We start from the raw sequence: 19792 nt of genomic DNA, 5'->3' as shown, positions 1-19792 counted from the left end.
AATATGTGCTTCAATGCAACATGCCAGGGCAGAATAATTCTTATTATTCATGGTGTTCACTGATTGAAGATTAAAAAAACACTTCTATTATACTATAACTCAGTACATCAGTTGTTACAGTCATTGAGGAATGATTGAGCCAAACGGCGGCTTTCTATTGTGGTCCTTCAAAATACGCCAAAAAAAAAAAAAAAAAAGTGAAACACACATCCATTCAGCTGAAGAGCGACAAAGCTCTTTTTGTGTTTAAACTTTTACCATAGGATCTGGTTTATATATATGAACATGCATGCTTTCACACGCCAGCAGTGTATGTATGCGTTCCCTCATTCTTTTGCTGCTTTGTCACTGGAGTCCGTCTTTAGTACAAACAATTCATGCTTGCTATAGTCAACATGCCCATTAAATTATGATATTTAGCTGTTTTTAGCTCTATAGTTATCACGACCCCAGCAATTAGAGTTGTCAAGTTGTCATGTGAAATCGTGAATCAATCGTAGAGCAGCAGTAGAAGCCCAAAAGATACTTATTTATATATTCTACTAAAGCATATCAAGCAAATAGCCAATATTAGTTTATTAATTTCCTGCATGTTCAACTGCACGATTTCTCTCCAAAATGAGTCCCTATGTCAAGGTTGTGAACTATCAAATATATTTTTTGAATAGGTATAAGCTTTTCCAGTGATCAACACAGTGCTATCGGATTCTGTTCGTTACGTGTTCATTTGTGGCTGATGAGTAACTGATACATGATCTTTTCTGAAAGGTGAAAGAGATATCCCTGTATCAGCAGCCACAGCTGAGTAACTTCCCATTCATGTATTGTTGTAGTGTCCCTACCCTCAGGTCGCGCTGAAGGCTGGTAAATATTAGTAGGTTTGTTGTACTGATTGTATTGGTTACACAGCAGCCAGATGCTAAAGATAGATTACTAAACAAAGAGGCAGAGTAAGGAAGCACACAACCTAAATTCTATTGATTCCATGTTACAGGGGCTGAGTGTCTCTCAGATAAGGCTACATTGTGTAGTAATGGTAGTCGCATAGAATTCAACCCCGGTATTTATATCACAGCTGTATTAATAGCATGCAGTTGCAGTTGTAGAGTGTGCTTGCATATTGATGTTTATTATGAATCAACAACAGTCAGGAAGAAAGAAATGTAGTTTGATTCTAAACTAGTAAGACGTTGATTCGATTTTAGGGAACATATTTACTACAGTCATTAGGCCACGTCAAGTGATCACATTATTTATGTGCAAAAAATATGAGTAGAATAAGGAGTTTATGTTATCAACACAAGGCACAGTAACTCAAACTGTTCAGTACAATGGTAAAATGTCAGTTGAATTGATTTATTTGTCCTAGCAAATAATGATGCCATTGAAGGGCCATTTCTTATTTGTTCCCATTCAAAAAGTTTTTCTTGCATGAAAATATTACTCACTTTTTTGTTTGCTTTATTTTTCAAATGGCTTTCATTTTACAACCAGTTATAAAATTTTGGCTACAACCAGGGCCTGACAGTGTAGGCAAGATTCAAAATCCATCCCACATATTCGTGTTCTCAGATATGTTAAGAACGTAATGTTGTAATATTACGAGAATAACGCCATAATTTAATTAGAATTCATAATATTTACTACCTTCCCTGAGACCTGAATCAGCAGGTGGAAATCGAAGCTAACTGAAAACACTTGTGATCAAGCAGAAATCTCTCCGCAAATCTACACACATATTAACTTCAGCAACTCTAAAATCCAGGTCACAGTCCCAAACAAACTTTCTCTTGCAGCACACCCTGACATTTTGCACCCTAGGCAACCATCTATGTCGCCTATGCCACGGGCCGGCCCTGGCTACAAAATAAAAGGTGCCCTGCGGCGTTTTGCCTTTGTTGGCTCACGTTACTGCTATCTGTTGTGGACTAGCGTGAAACCGCTGCGCAGGACTGGGTATTGCTTTGCTTGTGTGCATACAGATACAGACAAATTGGGCACCCATTCATAAAAACACTTCTGCTAGCACTACTGGTCTTTGATGAATAAGTGAGTCAATATGTCCACAGGTGCTGCAGATGTACCTGCCCTTCTGTGGTATTGCCATCTCCAATGCTCAACTCTTCGCAGCCTCAAGGAAGGAGTATGACAGGAGCCGGGTAAGGGCCACAGGGCCAGCCATGATTATAAACTCCCCATCACTGGGATCACCATTACTTCCTCCCCCTGATTCTGACATAAAAGCTGAGTATTGATCAGCGGCAGCCCACTTGCTGCCACTGCAGTGGGGATCACAGCGCTGCATGCAGCCCTGCATGGACATTTTCTCTGGATCTGTAGTGGGGGATGGTGCAGCATACAGGTCCATGATCTAAATTTCCTAGGGAATGGGAAGAGATGTTATGGAAGAGAACATGATGAGAGCACAGTGAATAGAGGAGAGAAATGAGGAGAGTTCCCTTTACACCATATGATTTTTATGTGCTTGTGGATTGAATTGGATTGGCACTGCTAGATAAAGGGCCTAATTTACTTTTACTGTGGAAACAAATCATGTTATAACATCCTGTTGCTTTATGGTTTAAGGATAATAATAATAATCATGCTCTTATAGCTGAGGGAGGCAAAACATCTTTATTTAATGGGTCTTCACTATTACCTGTTGACAGATTTCTTAGTTAGTGAATTTACAGCAGCGTGTAGTTCAGATAGGGGAGTAATGCCAGTGGTGTCTTTTTCTGTTGCTCGTGTTCAGGCACTCTTGGAGGTCGTCAATGACCTGTTTGAAGAGCAGACTGACCTGGAGAAGATTGTCAGGAAGATCATGCACCGGGCCCAGACATTGCTAAAGTGCGAGCGCTGCTCTGTTCAGTTGCTGGAGGACATTGAGTCACCGGTATAGTGTTTTTCCCCTGCTGTGTATGTGTTTATCTGTCTGTACATTTGTGCACATGCATGTCTGTTCTTCCTTTCTGCCTCAATTTTTATCAGTGAACACTGTGTACTCTCTGTGCAATTTTTCCAAGAGCTTTAGAGATTTCTTCCCTTTCATATCTTTCAGGTGGTGAAGTTTACCAAGTCATTTGAGCTATTGTCCCCTAAGTGTAGTGCAGACACTGAAAGCAGGTTTGTATGTTCAGTGTTAAAATCTACTCTGATCCTCAATAATATCTGGCCTGATGAAAAACAAAGCTTTGCCTTCCGTTTTCCCACCAGTAAGCTTCGTACTAAACAGTTGTATCTCCACCTTTGCTTGCCTTTGGCACCACGGCATCTGTAAATTCTGCACAGAGCGTCATTTGAATCTGTAAAGCTTCCATCAAGGACAAAAAATAAGGGAAGTATAAAAAGTGAATATTCTGTAGTGCTGTGGGAGTAATATGCTGATTCTGAATAGAAGGCATACTGTAGGAGCCCTACTTAATTGGGTTTTGCTGCTTCTCTCCACTGCTAGCCATGGCTGACTGGAGAAAGCGAGGCTTAATATTGTGTGGGATGTTTATGGATGAACATCAATGCTGAAAAGAAGACAAATTATCCCCCAAGTCCTGCACTTGCCATAACCGATATGGTCACTACAAGGCAGTAGTGATAACTGCAACAGAAAATAACAAAAAATACCAATAATAAGAAATTAGTAGTAATGAAAGGAATGTCAATCTGTTTGACTGGCCAATTTAGTCTTTCTTACTAAACACACTCCCTACTGAGCTGTCTCAATATTTCTTTATGAGAAAAGGCACAAAACTGTACTTTCAGTGTCACATAAACAATAAAGTTTGTGGTTTCAAGTAACTGAACTGCAAGTTGAAATGACAAAAGTATAGTATCTCTGTGATGACACTATTTTTCCTAAAGGATTACATCTGAATAACAAGGGCTGCTGTGCAAGATTTATGTGTGTAATTAAGTGAATAAATTTGGTGTCAAAAGGCGAGCGTACTGTAGGATTTCTAATGTGCCTTACAATCCCCAGCCGCCCCCACGGGGAGGATAATGTTGAGCGAGTGCTGCTAGTTTGTCCATGGCAGCTAAATGACAGACGTGAGACAGGAAAGAGAGAATGAAAAGACAAAGAGAGCAAGAAACATAAAGGAGGTAAGGCATCTTGCCATCACATCCATAAGGTTTATTCCCTGCCGCACTGTGGGTTTCACATCCACACACAGCTGTATCACTATATCAAAGGGATCTAAAAGATCTGACATCAGTGTCTCGACAAAATGAGCCACACTAAACATTTACCTTGTTATGTGTGAAGGTAAAAAGTCAGTGAGAGCCAACTGCAATTAATGTGAATGGGTGCAGGGATGCAGGTGTTTCTATGGCAGAGTGTGGGGGCGTTTGGCAATGAGGAAGACAATCACACAATTAACTTTTCATTACTTCATAAGCTGCAGCAGAATATATACTGTATGAGAAGTTTATTAAATGCAAGTCAACTTAAAAGAGCGTCCACAAGGAGAAATAAAATGGCCTTTTTGCGAGAAGAGAATAAAACCGTTTTTACTTGAATACAATAAAAAAGTCTAAAAAATATATATTTTCATGATAACTTAGTTATCAGCTAAAGGAGTGTGTGTGAGTTCCAGTAGTGTTTCTTCCGCTCTGTTCCTTTTCACATCTCCCCCCTTTTATTTTCTGACCCTAGTTTCAAAGACAGTATGGAGAAATCGTCTTACTCCGACTGGCTCATCAACAACAGTATTGCAGAGCTAGTAGCATCCACAGGACTACCCGTGAACATTAGTGATGCCTATCAGGATCCTCGCTTTGATGCTGAGGTAAACACACAGCAACATACGCGGCAAGTATGCATAGACAGACAGATGGTTTGAAACAGAAATGTAGGAGACCATGTCAAACTGTAACATCCATCCTTGAGCTGTTTATCAGTTATGTTGCTCTCCCAACATGGTTTCAAAACCATTTACACCTTAATGAACTGGACTCTGATCTCTCACTTGATTGTCGTGTGACCTTAATGCTCACACATGATTCATCCAGGGGCAGGATGTATCATATGAACATACTGATATGCAAACGGATGTTTAAGGCTGTTTCTACATTCATTTCTACTTAACTTACTTGTACTTGTGCACGTGCGTTCAGTTCCACCTTGACTGAGATGTATAAAACAAGCTGCTTTATAAATCTTGATGAAAAGAATGCATATGAATATTTCTGTGTGTGCGCATGCATTTTAGTCATGAATATGCATCTGCTGCCGAGGTGTGAAGATACACTCAGATTTAAATGGCTAAGAGTCAGTAGGACCGAAAAAGCCTCTTGGAAATTTCTTCAAGACCAAACATAAAGTCCAGTTGCCTTTGACTTTGTACTTTTATTATAACAAGCATTAAATCTTGTTTTATTTGCACATGGTGAGAAATTACATACCACACATTTTCCTTTTTGTCAGCTGTTAATTGATCTCTGTATGATAAAGACCCTTTCAAACCAGAAAGCGGAAACCGCAGCGGTGTGTGCTGATGCTGCATTGATCTAAACAGAATCCCACAGCGGCTAGCACAGCAGTCCGCTCTGCATCCGGCTGGAAGCAGCAAAAGTTGACATGGTCAACTTTAAACAGCAGTGACATAAACGTATAAACGAATAGAGGCTGCAACTTGCTGCGTCTAGCTTTTAAAGGGCCTTTAAATTTCTTACTGTACACTGCATCCCACAGCTCCTATCTTTGTAGCTTAATGCTTTGGTAATACAAAGCAGATAGTTTCTAAATAAAATACAGTTTAAACTGACCAAAATTATGATTTAAATATTAAAATAGCAGCTTTAAGAACAAGTAAACAAGGAGGGCTGCAACTGAATATTATTTTTGTAACTGATTAATTTTGCCAATTAATGCAGATGGATGGTAGTCCTCATTTTATACTATACACTCCCACTCTTTTCAGGCAGACCAGTTCTCAGACTTCCACATCCGCTCCGTACTTTGTGTTCCCATATGGAACAGCAACCACCAAATCATAGGTAAGTTACCAAATGGAGCTTCCTCTTCTCTTAAAGAGGTCATATTATGCTTTTTGGCTTTTCCCTCTCCTTTAATGTATAATATATCTTTTTTTTTAAACTTACCACTTCCAGTCTATTTTGCGAAGCTGGTTCGTGTTGTGTCATACACAGCTCAAGTGAATTTGTTTTGGATCACACTACCTTGCTTGTCAGGACCTGCCCAACTCTGCTTCTGATTGTCTAGTAGTCCTAGGTACTGCATATGTGCAACTCCCAACAGAGATCTTATAGAAGTGAGATGCCTCACTCAGTATCTAAAATGGAGCGTTCAACACACAGGGTGAAAAGAGGTGCCACAGCAATGTGCAGCCTGACAGCAAATGTGTTTTTGAAAATCAAACCATGTAAACCTATTCTGGTACAACCCCTAAATAAAATTATGAACCTGAAAATGAGCATAATATGACCACTTTTAACTTATTTGATGTGTCACTTTTTAATGTTGCATATACAAGGGTGTTAAAGTCAGAGTAATACACTATATGGTATCCACATATAAAACTATGTGGATACCTGACCATTATACCCATGTCATTATCTAATTTAAAAAACATGGACATTAATATGCTATATATCAGTCTCTGCCCTTCGGGGATGGCTTCCAACAAGATTTGGGAACCTGGCTGCAGGGATTTGATCTCATTCAGCCACAAGAGCATTAGTGCGGTCAGGCACTGTGGTTGGGCGATAAGGCCTGGCTTGCAGTTGGCACCCCAGTTCTTCCCAGAGGTGTTGGATGTCGAGGTCAGTCTATGTGCAGGTCAGTCAAGTTCTTCCACACCAAACTGAGGAAACACATTCTTTATGGACTGTTCTTAGTGAAATAACAGTACCTTCCCCTAACTGTTGCTACTAAGTTGGAAGCTCATGATGACCTAATATATCATTGTATGATGTAGCATTAAGAGCCACCTTCATTGGAACTAATGGGACTAGCTTAAAAAACTGCCTCTAACCAAAAGAAAAGGATGTCCACATACCTTTGGCCACATAGCGTAACTATGATGCAGGAACATATTCAGCAATAAAATCATATGGCACTCGCATGCAGTCATAATGTAGCCCCCCCTCCCCATTTTTGCTGCATAGTAGACAATAGGTATGAGGGGAGCTTGAGCATGTGTTCAGCTGAGGCTTCATGTGGGTGATTAAATCCATGCTGCGCCATCACTCCACACTTGGAGGTGGAGTTCCCTTCTTCTAGCTGTGTGCTTTGTGTTTGTGAATCAGCCCCCAGGCCAACACCACACTGACACTCTGATAAATCATTGATCTCTCATCTGGTTTTGGAGCTGGATATTGCAGGCAAGGAGGAGCGATGATACCAGCTCCACTTGGTCCATTGAGATCTGACGCAGGAAGTCATTAGTTTTATTTGAGTGCAAAGTGATCAGCATATCCGCCGCAGATGGTTGGTTAAGACTGTGTGTGTGTGTGATGTTTGTTTTTTTGGGTTTTTTTTGCGTAGGTGTAAGTGCATTTGTAAGTGAGGGGAGAGGGAAAAGGAAAAAAAACAGAAAGAGTGAGGGGAGAGAGAAAAATTCAGTGTGTGGGTGGCACCTGAAGATCTAGAGTGAAAAAAACATTATCTAAACAACGCAGCAGGAGATGAAATTCTCAAGCAAAGGATACATTAAACCTGGAGTGCAGAACTTTTGTCTCCCCCTTCTGACAGTGAGAGTAATTACACGCTTTGTTGACATGGTTTTGACGTATAAGCTCTGCCATAATGAGTTGCTGCGGTCGCCACGTTGCTCCCACCTTCAGCTCCGGCAAACCAATCATTGCTGGTTGGCATTAACACATACTGGGTCGCCAGTGCGGGAATGTCACCACAGACACGGTATACTGTAAATACAGAGAGATCTCCCTGACAGTGATATGTCTCATCAGCATTGCAGCATCACCTGCCAAGGTAGATAGAATACTGTTACTTCAATTCAATTCAATTCAATTTTATTTATATAGTGCCAAATCACAACAACAGTTATCTCACAGCGCTTTTCATAAAAGAGCAGGTCTAGACCGTACTCTGTGATGATATTTACAGAAGCCCAACAGTTCCCACCAAGAGCAAGCACTAGGCGACAGAGGCAAGGAAAAACTTCCTTTTAAGAGGCAGAAACCTCGAGCAGAACCATGGCTCAGGGTGGGCGGCCATCTGCCTCGACCGGTTGGGGGTGAAGGAGAGAGAGAGAGGGGGAGAGACTGAGAGAGAGAGAGAGAGAGAGAGAGAGAGAGAGAGAGAGAGAGCAGGAGAGGAATAGAGAGAAAAAGAGAGGGATGTAAGGAGAGAGAGGGGAGGGAGGCAGCCTACACAATATACACACAGAGGTACAGACAGTGAAGGTGATGTTGCTATAGACTAAATGAAAAATGGTACAGATATTTATAATAGTGTTAATGGTAACAATCGTAATCTTAATGATTATAATAACAATAATAACAATAAACTAGCAACAATAGTCGTTGCAACAGAGGGTGTCGAGCAGGAACACGGGGGCAGCAGGTGACCCACAACCACAGATCCAGACTCCACAGCTCCAGAGCCAGAAAACCTGCAGGAAGTGATAAGAGGAGAGAGGAGAGAGACTAGAAAACACAAGACTACCAGAAAGGGGAGAAGTTGTGTTAGTAACATGCAATAATGGGATGAGGTTGCATACAGAGGGAGAGAAAGTAGAGGAGAGAGGAGCTCAGTGCATCATGGGAAATCCACCGGCAGTCTAGGCCTATAGCAGCCTAACTAAGGGATGGTTCAGGACTCACCTGAGCCAGTCCTAACTATAAGCTTTATCAAAGAGGAAAGTCTTAAGCCTACTCTTAAATGTGGAGATGGTGTCTGCCTCCTGAACCCAAAGTGGAACCTGGTTCCACAGGAGAGGAGCTTGATAGCTGAACGCTCTGGCTCCTAGTCTACTTTTGGAGACTCTAGGAACCACAAGTAACCCTGCATTCTGGGAGCGCAGTGCTCTGGTGGGGTAGAAAGGTACTATGAGCTCTTTAAGATAAGATGGTGCCTGACCATTAAGAGCTTTGTAGGTAAGAAGAATGATTTTAAATTCTATTCTGGATTTTACTGGAAGCCAATGCAAAGAAGCTAAAACAGGAGAAATGTGATCTCTTTTCCTGGTTCCTGTCTGAACATGTGCTGCAGCATTCTGGATCAGCTGAAGAGTCTTAATGGACTTTTTCGAGCAGCCTGATAATAAGGAATTGCAGTAATCCAGCCTAGAAGTAACAAATGCATGGACTAGTTTTTCTGCATCATTTTTAGACCGGATGTTCCTGATTTTCGCAATATTACGTAGGTGAAAAAAGGCGGTCCTTGAAATTTGCTTATGTGAGACTTAAACGACATGTCCTGATCAAAGATAACTCCAAGATTCCTCATGGTGGTGCTGGAGGCCAGGGCGATGCCATCCAGGGAAACTATATCTTTAGATAATGTGTCACGGAGGTGCCTAGGCCCCAGAGCAATAACTTCAGTTTTGTCTGAGTTTAACATGAGAAAATTACAGGTCATCCAGGTTTTATCATCCTGAAGGCACATTTGAAGTTTAGCTAACTGATGAGTTTCATCTGGCTTGATCGATAGATATAACTGAGTATCATCTGCATAACAATGAAAGCTTATGGAATGTTTCCTGATAATATTGCCTAAAGGAAGCATATATAAAGTGAAGAGGATTGGTCCGAGGACAGATCCTTGAGGAACTCCATGACTAACTTTGGCATGCATGGAGGACTCTTCGTTAACATGTACAAACTAAAATCGATCTGATAAATAGGACTTAAACCAGCTCAGAGCAGTTCCTTTAATGCCAATGAAATATTCCAGTCTCTGCAATAGGATCTGATGGTCAATGGTATCAAATGCAGCACTAAGATCTAATAAAACCAGTACAGAGACAAGTCCTTTGTCTGATGCAATAAGGAGGTCATTAGTAATTTTCACCAGTGCTGTCTCTGTGCTCTGTTACTGACTATAACAATAATTTTAATGTTTAATACCAAATAAGAGTAGAATTACATTAATGCTGATGTTAGCAACATGCAATGAAAGTTACTTTATTAACAGTAGATGCTAATACAAGGTTTTAGTTACCCAAGATTATAAAAAGCATTTTGCTAGCTTGAATTGCCACTTTGTCCATTACATAACTTAGGTAACTTCCAAATAAATACATTAATAATTTAACTGAACTGCCTCAGGCCGGGAACACTACCAAAGCGCGATTATACCACAGTTTGGTTGTGACCGCTGATTTTCAAGCCAATGTTCAGCCTGTGCTGGTCACTCAAAATAGGGCAGGGTACCAGCTGATTAATGAATATAGCAACCTGTCCAGGGTGGACCAGAACATTAGCATTGCTGCTTTTAAGCCATTCCTATGACTTTATGTGCAAACTACATGTCCCATTATGATTAACAGCTACTGTATGAAGATTAACTTTGAGTTTAGCTTGGTTGTTTGATATAGTGAGTTAACGTAGTGCTGAGATTGTTGGTCTATGTGAGACCCTAAGCAATATTTGACCATGCCCCTGGCTTATGCTTGGGGCCAGCTATGCTGCAACTCATCACAAATGATATGCTCATTACAGAGGGAGCAATACTAGATCTGAGAAGACATCAGTCCTGTATTTTAAAGTTAATGACACCGTAATGAAATGTGTTCTTAGCTACAGTACTAATCCTGTTTCACCTCTGTGGATCTCCAGCTATACATTGAAATTAAAATGTCACTTTAGCAGGTTTGTTTGACCTCGTAGAGAGAACTAAAAATGATAATGTAGTGTGTAATTACTTTTTTGCATAATTTCTCAGTGGCAATAAGTCAGTATTTATCAATTAAATGTTTATTCTTTATCATCAAAGCGTCTCTGTTTTTAATTAGATGATGAGAGAAGCCATCTAAACAAGGAGTACTGCTGTCAAATAAAAAAGGCTTCAATCCCACTGCTGCATTGTAGACAAAAACTGGATGTCCTATCAAAGATAACATTAATTAAATGCCACTTTCACCAGTGCTTTTGTACATCTATGTGTCATTATAATAAATGTGTTTTATGGTTCACCAAAAAGTCTACACGTTTTTAATAAAGTTTGACACAACAAATATTACTGTTGTAGAATATCTGAATATACTGCTATTAATGCCGTAGGATGTTGTGTCCCTACTTAATTTCCATTAATAATGCCTGTTAGTCAATAACATGGAGAGAGTAGATTTGATCCTCTTTTAATTGGAGGCATGTTATATGCACTGGAGCTGTGCTAATATCAAATATCGCTGTTAAGTTGTTATTGTATGGCTAAACTGGCTCTGTGTAACAGGTGTCGCCCAAGTGCTGAACAGGCTCGATGGGCAACCCTTCGATGACGCAGACCAGCGTCTCTTCGAGGTATTACACTTGCTTCTATATCTTTTCAACATACAGTAGCCTATAAGTTCTGCCCTTGAGTATGTCTGCTTTTTTATTCTTTTCTTAGGCGTTTGTGATCTTTTGCGGACTGGGCATCAACAACACCATCATGTACGACCAGGTGAAGAAGTCCTGGGCCAAGCAGTCTGTGGCTTTGGATGTAAGAAAACAACATCCCATTTGATTCCCTGCCTCATATCCAAATTTGGGAATGAAAATAAGCAATTTCTTCCATGTTTAGAACAATAAATCTTTTTATCCGCTTACATTTGCAAAAACATTACTATGCAAACTGTGCAGCTCCAGAGTGTTGACTCAAGTTGATTCTGCACTGCTCCTGCTTTATACTTTTTAGTTTCCTTTTGTCGTGCCTGCATGCTCATTGTGTTTATGTTAGCCTCGTGCCCTCCCTCGGATGATTTTTCCTTGTGTGTCCTGTCTGTTCTTCTATTCCATTAGCTATAATGGTATCTTTATTTTCCTTTTCCAGTCAACATATGCTCTGTGCTGAACCATTGACCCAGAAGTCAGTGTAAACAACGGCTGTTGCATGGCTAATATAAAAACTCTTCTTACTTATTCTCTCAGGGGTCTTTGTGCTTGGCTCCTTTTTTAGTCTCATATTTCCACAAGAATGTACACATGGAAAGAAAAGTGCTGATCTCTCTTTGTAGATAACCTTCTCACAAAGGTTTTATTGAAAATTAATGAGAGGCAGAGAAAAGCAATCCCTCATCTGCCTTGCAGTATGTAGCCATTCAGCACTAGTCAGCCTTTGCAGTATGTCCTTAGATTACAACAGGGAGCTTTCAGGTGCATTATAGTAGTTAGCACTACTTGGTTTCAAGATAGGAGAAGCAGAAAATTGAGAGATAGAGCATTTAAAGGAGAGGCACAGAATGAACTAATATGTAGATGCATTGCTTCTGGCAGCACTGAATAAACATGAGCGTTTATGATCAAATAAGCAACTGCAGGTTTGTGCGTGGTATTTCTCTCAGGAAATGAAGGGAACATGGCGATGGAATCAGGGCTGACATTGCTGCTCTTGTAGATTGTTCTAGGGGCGAGTGTTAACCTCATCTGGAAGTGTGCAGTATTTTCAAGCCGTAGCCACAGTTGTGCATCTCCTAGAGCCCTACTGGTTATTTTAATGATTTGAAAAATACAGTGATACTGTGTCATTATTTTGCAGGTTCTTTCTTACCATGCCACTTGCTCCAAGACTGAAGTTGACAAATTCAAGGTAACAGATATTCAATATGTCTCTCAGTGCTTACAGTAGTCGGGGGACTTAGTTTTTTAAACTCTGAGCTCGACACAGATATTAAAGTCACAACTCACGTGAGACGTTGCTTGTTCTTAAAACCTTGTCCTTTAACTGTAGTAACATAGCTGTAAACCCTTTCATGCATCAATTATGACAGCCTCTGTCAGGATTTTTTTCCTGTGTTTTTATTGCTCTTTAGGCAGGAACAAGAAAATTAGATTATTTTTTTCTAAATAAACATTTTCAAGGAATTTTTTTACATGGACAACATTCGCATAAGTTTTCAACTGAAGAAATATGTAATTAACAAACCAATGAATTATATGATATAGTATGTGAAAACTATAATGCTGTTAAACTAATGTGGTCACATATTTTAACATATTCTAATACTGTTTAATGCAATGCAGAAAAATTTAAACTCACCTCGGAATTCTCAGACTCTCTCTTCCTCAGCATCCTCAGCTCCACTATCACTGCTGCTAGCATTTGGTGATTCTCCTATTTCTGGCAGCCATTCATCATTACTTGATTCTGATCGAATTTGCTCCACTATCCTGAATGCCTTTATATTACTCACTACAAAAAATATAGACACTAAATGTTACTCACATAATGGAACTAATCTGCACAAAATATTGTTTTTGTTACAAAAACTGCAAGTTTTACATTGATTTACATCCAGAAAAGTTATTGCACATGACGTATTTTTAAGAAAAATAAAGTCTCAGTAATAATTAATTGTAGTTTAAATATAGCCAGAGATGCATAATGTCCAGTTTAGTGGACAGATGATTAATGATAATTTCCTCCAAACATAAAATCAATACTTGGAAAGTTTAACAATTGTATTACTCCTTAGTTGTTACTAGATGTTACCAAATTTAAGTTGCACTTACAATGGCTTACCAGGGTGGCAGTATATGGCATGACGCACTAGCGTCCACTGTGTTGGTTGATAAGCAACTATACCATAAGAACCTCTGCCAATACAAGTAAACAGCTTTTGAATAGCTGTCCACTGTTCTAAATGAAGGCGGGATACGTCACAGACAAAACTTAAAATGCTATTTTGTGGGGTCTTTATTGTCTTTTCTAACCATGGGGTCTTTAACATAGAAATGACAAATTTAAGTATACATAGAGTTTATAGAAAATGTAAATGTTTTAAAGGAGTGAAATGCATTCAACAAGCACCTGAAAATAGTCCCCAACAAATGTGCTGTTTACTCCTGCTCTAGTAAGGTTTGCTTAAAATTATGTTTCCCAGCGGTTTTAGGAAAAAAACTAAACTTTTATTATTAAAAAGAAGCTGATATAGCCATTTTTAAAGATTTGCATCTTAAATAGAAAAGAGTAGGCTTGGAGCCGAGTGTCACAGACAGAGTGGGGAAGTGACAAGAGACAGACTAAATTGCTTCATTGGTTTTGGTCTTTTCATGGGATTTGTTGACAGAAAGAAAAAGATAAATCCAACCTTTTCCTTTAAACAAACCCTGTAAACCGATACAAGACCATGACCAAGACCATGTTATTTCTGTTATTGAGTATAGTTTCCTTTAAACAATATTACAAATGTTGCTAAAAGGCTAACTGCAGCTCTGAGTAACTTCTTTTCCACAAAGTAGAGGATATGGGATGACAAGTCCTCATACCTCAATGACAAAATAGGTCATTGTCTTAAAAGGACCCATATGAACATTTTCTGATCTGGTGTTTTCAGGTGAGGACAGTTTACACATTGGAGTGTTCCTCGGAGTGTATTACAATTTGTTATTATCGGGTTTGCTCTGGTGGTGCTGGTAACTGCTGTAATATAATTTCATTGTTTTTTAGATGTATTCCTTAATGTTTAGGCTTTATATATTAACAATATTAAAGTCTTGTTATGATTCTGCTAAACCCTTTCATTTAACAAAAGTATGATGCAAGGCAACAGCAGGAGATTTCTCTGATGGCTAAAATGTTTATGGGAAAGTAAAATCTTGGAGATTTACCTCATAATGCATTTGCTTTGCTCACAGGACCTTTGATTAAGCTATGCTTTTCTAATTAAACGACAATCCCTTATTAACTTTAATGGGAAAGAAAACATCTATGGCAACAGAGAGGTATTATTGGCAGCCTGTCTTCTAGATTTCATTTTCCAGTTTTTCCAAAGACAAGCATAAATATGGGCCAAGAATTCCCCACTGAAAATAAACTAATTGTGGTATTTGAAATGGATTACTCCAATAAATAGTCAATCATTCTAAATGAATTATTTAAAAAGATGAAAATATCTACATTTTTAATTGGCATGACATTTCTGAAATATAGATATGACCTATTTTCCTGCACTTTCATGTGCAGGATTTTCCCCTGTGGCCATTGCAGCAAAGTAGGAACCCTGTTTTCCAGTCTGCTCATATGATCTTTCACACACCCCCATCCAGTGACGCGCTATGCTTCCTGCCTTTCCCCTACTTTCTTTCATAACTGCTCTACATATGGAGCCTTGAGTACACTTGACTGGGATTCCACCAGAGTGCAAATGGCAGCGACAAACAAACCTGGCTGACATTTCATAACCCGGGGCTGTGAATTAAGAGAGAGAGAGAGAGAGGAGAATACCTGATGCCCTGACATGCAAACATTTGTGAGGGAAACATGGTGCTCTGGTGGCTGTAAGAGAGGAGAGAGAAAAGAGAAACACAGGTGCACTGAAACTATAACACAGATTGGTAAGAGAGCTTTGACTTATTGGAAAGAGACTCAAGTTAGAAATTGTCATATTATAAATGCTGACCTGAGGCAGAAAAGACATATCAGATCATTGTGCTCATTAGACCACATCGGAGACAGAAGACATTGACGCTTCAGTATCAGTGTGGTTAATTGGAATCACGTTTGTTTTTGTTTGAATAATAATATTGGAAAAAAAAAACAGCTGATGATTACTACTGCACACCTACATTTGTCAATGAGCTCTGAAAGTAAACAACAGTGAAATCTTTCGGTATAGATTTCTCATTAATCTTAACCCTCTCTCCGAATGAGTACTCAGAGTCTTAATTAGCATGTCATTATATGTATCATCTGAAAATGGCACAGCATCCTCTGACCTCTCCAGCCTCTTCTGCTCTGCAAACTCATATTCTCATGTTCTCTTTCCTCCTTAATGTTTTCTCCCGCCATGATGAAACAGGCTGCTAACATTCCTCTGGTTTGCGAGATGGGCATAGATAAGCTCTCCTTTGACGATTTCTCTCTGGACGTTGACGCCATGATAACGGCTGCTCTGAGAATGTTTATGGAGTTGGGAATGGTGCAGAAATTTAAGATAGACTATGAGGTGAGGCTGCTGTCTTTCTTTATCTGTTTTCCTTTGGATACTTGACTGAATTTGCTCAAAACACTGTTCCATAATGTATTCTCATGACAACTGCTGACCCATGTGCTCATCTCTGTCTCTCTGTATTACCCTCCAGACACTGTGCAGATGGCTGCTGACTGTCAGAAAGAACTACAGAATGGTTCTCTATCACAACTGGAGACATGCCTTCAACGTCTGCCAGTGCATGTTTGCCATGCTTACGGTAAAGATCATGCTGCTATAACTGTAGATAATGAGATCATTTTTTAGTCAGAGACACTTAAGGAAGTGACGATTTATAGAAAATTTTCCTTAACGAGTTTTTATATTAGCCACCCTCCCTAAATAAACACATAGAATAGAATAGAATAGATTTTGGGACAGAAGTAGGAAGTTAGCACTGGTGTAAAGCAACCAAGTAGTTTACTCAAGTACTGTACTTACGTTCATTTCAGAGGTTTAGAGGTTGTTAGCAGTTCCACAAAACAGAGATTACCCCTCTAAACATCTCAGATGATTTTATTTAAAGAGGTCATTATATTTTTTGGCTTTTTCCATCTCCTTTATTGTGTTATATGTCTTTTTTGTGCATGTAATCGATTTGCAGAGTGAAAAATCCCAAAGTCCTCACAAAGAGAGTTCCCATCTTCTAACAGAAAACACTGCTTTGAACTGCCTGAAAACAGCTTGTTTATAGTCCAGCCTTTTCTTCTGCTTTCTGGTGATGTCACAAGAAAACACGCGCGTCATAGTGCCGCGGCCAGTTGGACACGCCCTCAAAAATATCGGTAGAAAACACACTGAGCTGGAGCACACAGTGATGTCCGCCTGCTGTATCTCCTTTCCCTTCCAAACATTAGCTACCTTCCAATTGTCCCAGTCAATGGACATAAAGTTCTTACCGTGATGTAGAGACAGTATACAAATAAAACTTTACGGATGAAAGACAACCTTGTTACAAATTAACAACTCACCACTCTTGACTAAGTCTATGTTGCTAAGCTGGTATGGGGAACATACAGCCTACACCTGAACCGAAGCCATGTTTACCGGCTTCTCACGACCCGCCCTACTCTGCTTCTGATTGGCTAGAAGTCCTTAACTAGGAACTGCGCATGTGCTACTCCCAACAAAGATCTTGTAGAAGTTAGATGCATCACTACATAGCTAAAACGAATCGTTCAACACACAGGGTGAAAAGAGGAGCTGTGCCAATGTGCAGTATGAAAAAAAATATGGTGTTTTTTGAAAATGAAACCATGTAAACCTATTCTGGAGAAACACCTACATAAAATGATGAATCTGATAATGAGCACAATATGACCACTTTAAATAATTGTTTGATGCTGAAGGATTTTACATATATCTGAGAAAATTCTAATTGTGTGGCAAAACTCTGCCACTCCTCCATCCCACAACCCCACAGATCAGTCAAAGTAATTTTTCTTGCAGAACCAGAACTTTTACATTTGATACTTTAAGCACATTAGCCTGATAATGCTTTCACCAATGTGGGATTGCGAATGAAGCACTTTTATTTATAATAGAGTACCTTGACATTGTTGTATTGGTACTTTAACTTAAGTAAAGGATCTTAATACTTCTTCTGCCTCTGAAGGTTGGGGTGGTGGACGGCATGAAGATATCAGAGGAAAAATGAGACACCTGCATGAATATTATTGGACGTTACTAGTCAGCTAGTTGCCTAGCAGCTGATGAATGAGCCAATGATTGTGAAGCATGAATGAAGCCTGACTTCTGTGCTGGTTGAAATCTTATTATTATTATGTACATGATACATTTCTGTTTGACTTGGGTTGAAATTGATGAGATTCAAATTACGGTTCATTGTACTAATAATACAAACAGCCAACTCTGTGCAGAGCCAAAGCAGAGATGTTTGTTTGAATAGAGACCCCAAGAGAATTACTTCATGTGGTTCCAGGACACCTTTACTTTATCAGGTCCTTGGGGCAACACACACTCACACACACATGCGTGCTCTTATACAAACACCACAGTGTAGTTCATTAATCAAGCATAGCATTAAAGCATGGTGTCCCATCTGAATTGATTATTGGCAGAGGGAAATGAAATAGTAGTATGTAAGCTGTTCTGGGCCCCTCCACTCTCATGCCATGTGTTTTAATGAGTGGGCTGAGGGCCGAGCTATCTTTGCCGCTATCCCCACAATGACCTATAGTGACTCACTCAGCACATGGCCTCCAGAAACCATTCATCTGAGCCATAAAGCTCCCTGTGTGACTGTGTTACTGCAGTCCCAAAGCTATCAAGAGAGATACTGTTTTTAAGGATGATGCTGCTGTTTCATTTTTATTCAGGCCTCAAAGTTTCATAGAGAAAAGAGAATAATGAGTTTGTTTGTTTTCTCATTGGCCTCCTCTCTTTTGTGACAATCAGACGGCGGGCTTCCAGGAGACTCTGACAGAGGTGGAGATCTTCGCTCTTATTGTAGGTTGTGTGTGCCATGACTTGGACCACAGGGGCACCAACAATGCTTTTCAGGCCAAGTAATTGTACCTGCTTTATCTCTCTGTCTCTGCCATACACCCACTCACACACATAAACATGCTCCCTCCTGCACACTGTTTATAGAGTATTTTCCCACCTGCAGCAGTCTGAGGTAGTCCATCCCAGATCAGCAAGAGTCAAGTGGCAAGTTGTGTAAGGCTTATATAAGGGTCTGCTCAACGACTGTTAACACTGCTGACTCTGAGCACATTTTGATCAGCAGCTAAAATCGCTATTAAATTGCATGTTCTCACAAAGTTATTATAGTGACGTGAACCTGAAAACAAGATGAAAGAAAGACATAGTCGTGGGCTACTGCTGGTTTAAAGGAATTTGGCTTTTAAGACTTTTAAGTTCTCGAAATGGCAGTGTTGTGATGAATAAAAATAGTTTGAGTTTGTTTTAGAATTGTTCGTTATTTTGAGCTAAATGGTCTGAATTGAATTGACTGTTGACTCGGCTAGTGCTAAATTAGTTTAGGGTGACAGATGACAAAGGAGGTAATGAAGCTCTTGTAGCCAATAAGGCTGATTTTCCCAGGAAACACATATGAACACATCAAAATTGGAGCCTTTAGCTTACTGGCCATGGCGATGTGTTTTGTCTTCATCAGAGGGTGCACTGTAGCTGTAGTTGAGGATGTATTGGAAAAAGAAATACAGTTTAAAAGCATTTATGATTTTGTTTGTTTTAGACAGCAACACGTGCTTCAAAAATATGCAAAATTCTGTCATTAAACATCTTAAAATCGCCACCTGTACCACGAACATGTAACAGTTTTCTAGTTTTCGTTCTACGCTCCAACAATTTTAAGTAAGAATTTCAATGACTATAAGGTTCAAGTGCAGACTCTATGCTTAAATTTAGGGTGTTTATGTCCACAGCATAAAAACAGCATTGGATTAATATATTTTTTTGTACATAGTTCCCAAATTTAAGGCACAAGAACATTATTTTTAAAAGATGACCAAGACTTGTATTGCAGCTATCTTTACCCCTTGATTGTACTGAGCAACGAAATCTGCAAAGCTCACCCAACATGTGATGTGAACACCCTCAAACAGCTAAAAGTCAGCACTTTTACCTCATAATCTCTGTTTCATTTAAAATCCAATGTACTGGAGTACAGAGCCAACACAATGAAAACTTATTACCATCCTAAGACTTTC

At 39.6% G+C, this 19792-nt stretch overlaps 1 protein-coding gene across 1 annotated transcript in view; it reads left to right on the top strand.

Annotated features, from left to right (window-relative positions):
• The window catches only part of pde11a (phosphodiesterase 11a), a 39660-nt gene that overhangs the window by 7128 nt on the left and 12740 nt on the right, over positions 1–19792 (top strand). Inside the window, exons 3-13 of the mRNA XM_038720601.1 lie at positions 2070–2159; positions 2756–2896; positions 3062–3126; positions 4652–4784; positions 5919–5994; positions 11378–11445; positions 11534–11626; positions 12662–12712; positions 15924–16070; positions 16207–16314; positions 18513–18622. Coding sequence (XP_038576529.1) covers positions 2070–2159; positions 2756–2896; positions 3062–3126; positions 4652–4784; positions 5919–5994; positions 11378–11445; positions 11534–11626; positions 12662–12712; positions 15924–16070; positions 16207–16314; positions 18513–18622 — 1082 coding nt within the window. The remainder of the gene's footprint in view (positions 1–2069; positions 2160–2755; positions 2897–3061; positions 3127–4651; positions 4785–5918; positions 5995–11377; positions 11446–11533; positions 11627–12661; positions 12713–15923; positions 16071–16206; positions 16315–18512; positions 18623–19792) is intronic.

Source organism: Micropterus salmoides, unplaced genomic scaffold (genome assembly GCF_014851395.1).
Source record: "Micropterus salmoides isolate LMB-PRFRI ecotype aquatic unplaced genomic scaffold, ASM1485139v1 Ms_hic_scaffold_15, whole genome shotgun sequence".
NCBI lineage: Eukaryota > Metazoa > Chordata > Actinopteri > Centrarchiformes > Centrarchidae > Micropterus > Micropterus salmoides.
The sequence above is the reverse complement of the archived record's forward strand: the minus strand, read 5'-3'. Positions and strand labels throughout refer to the sequence as shown.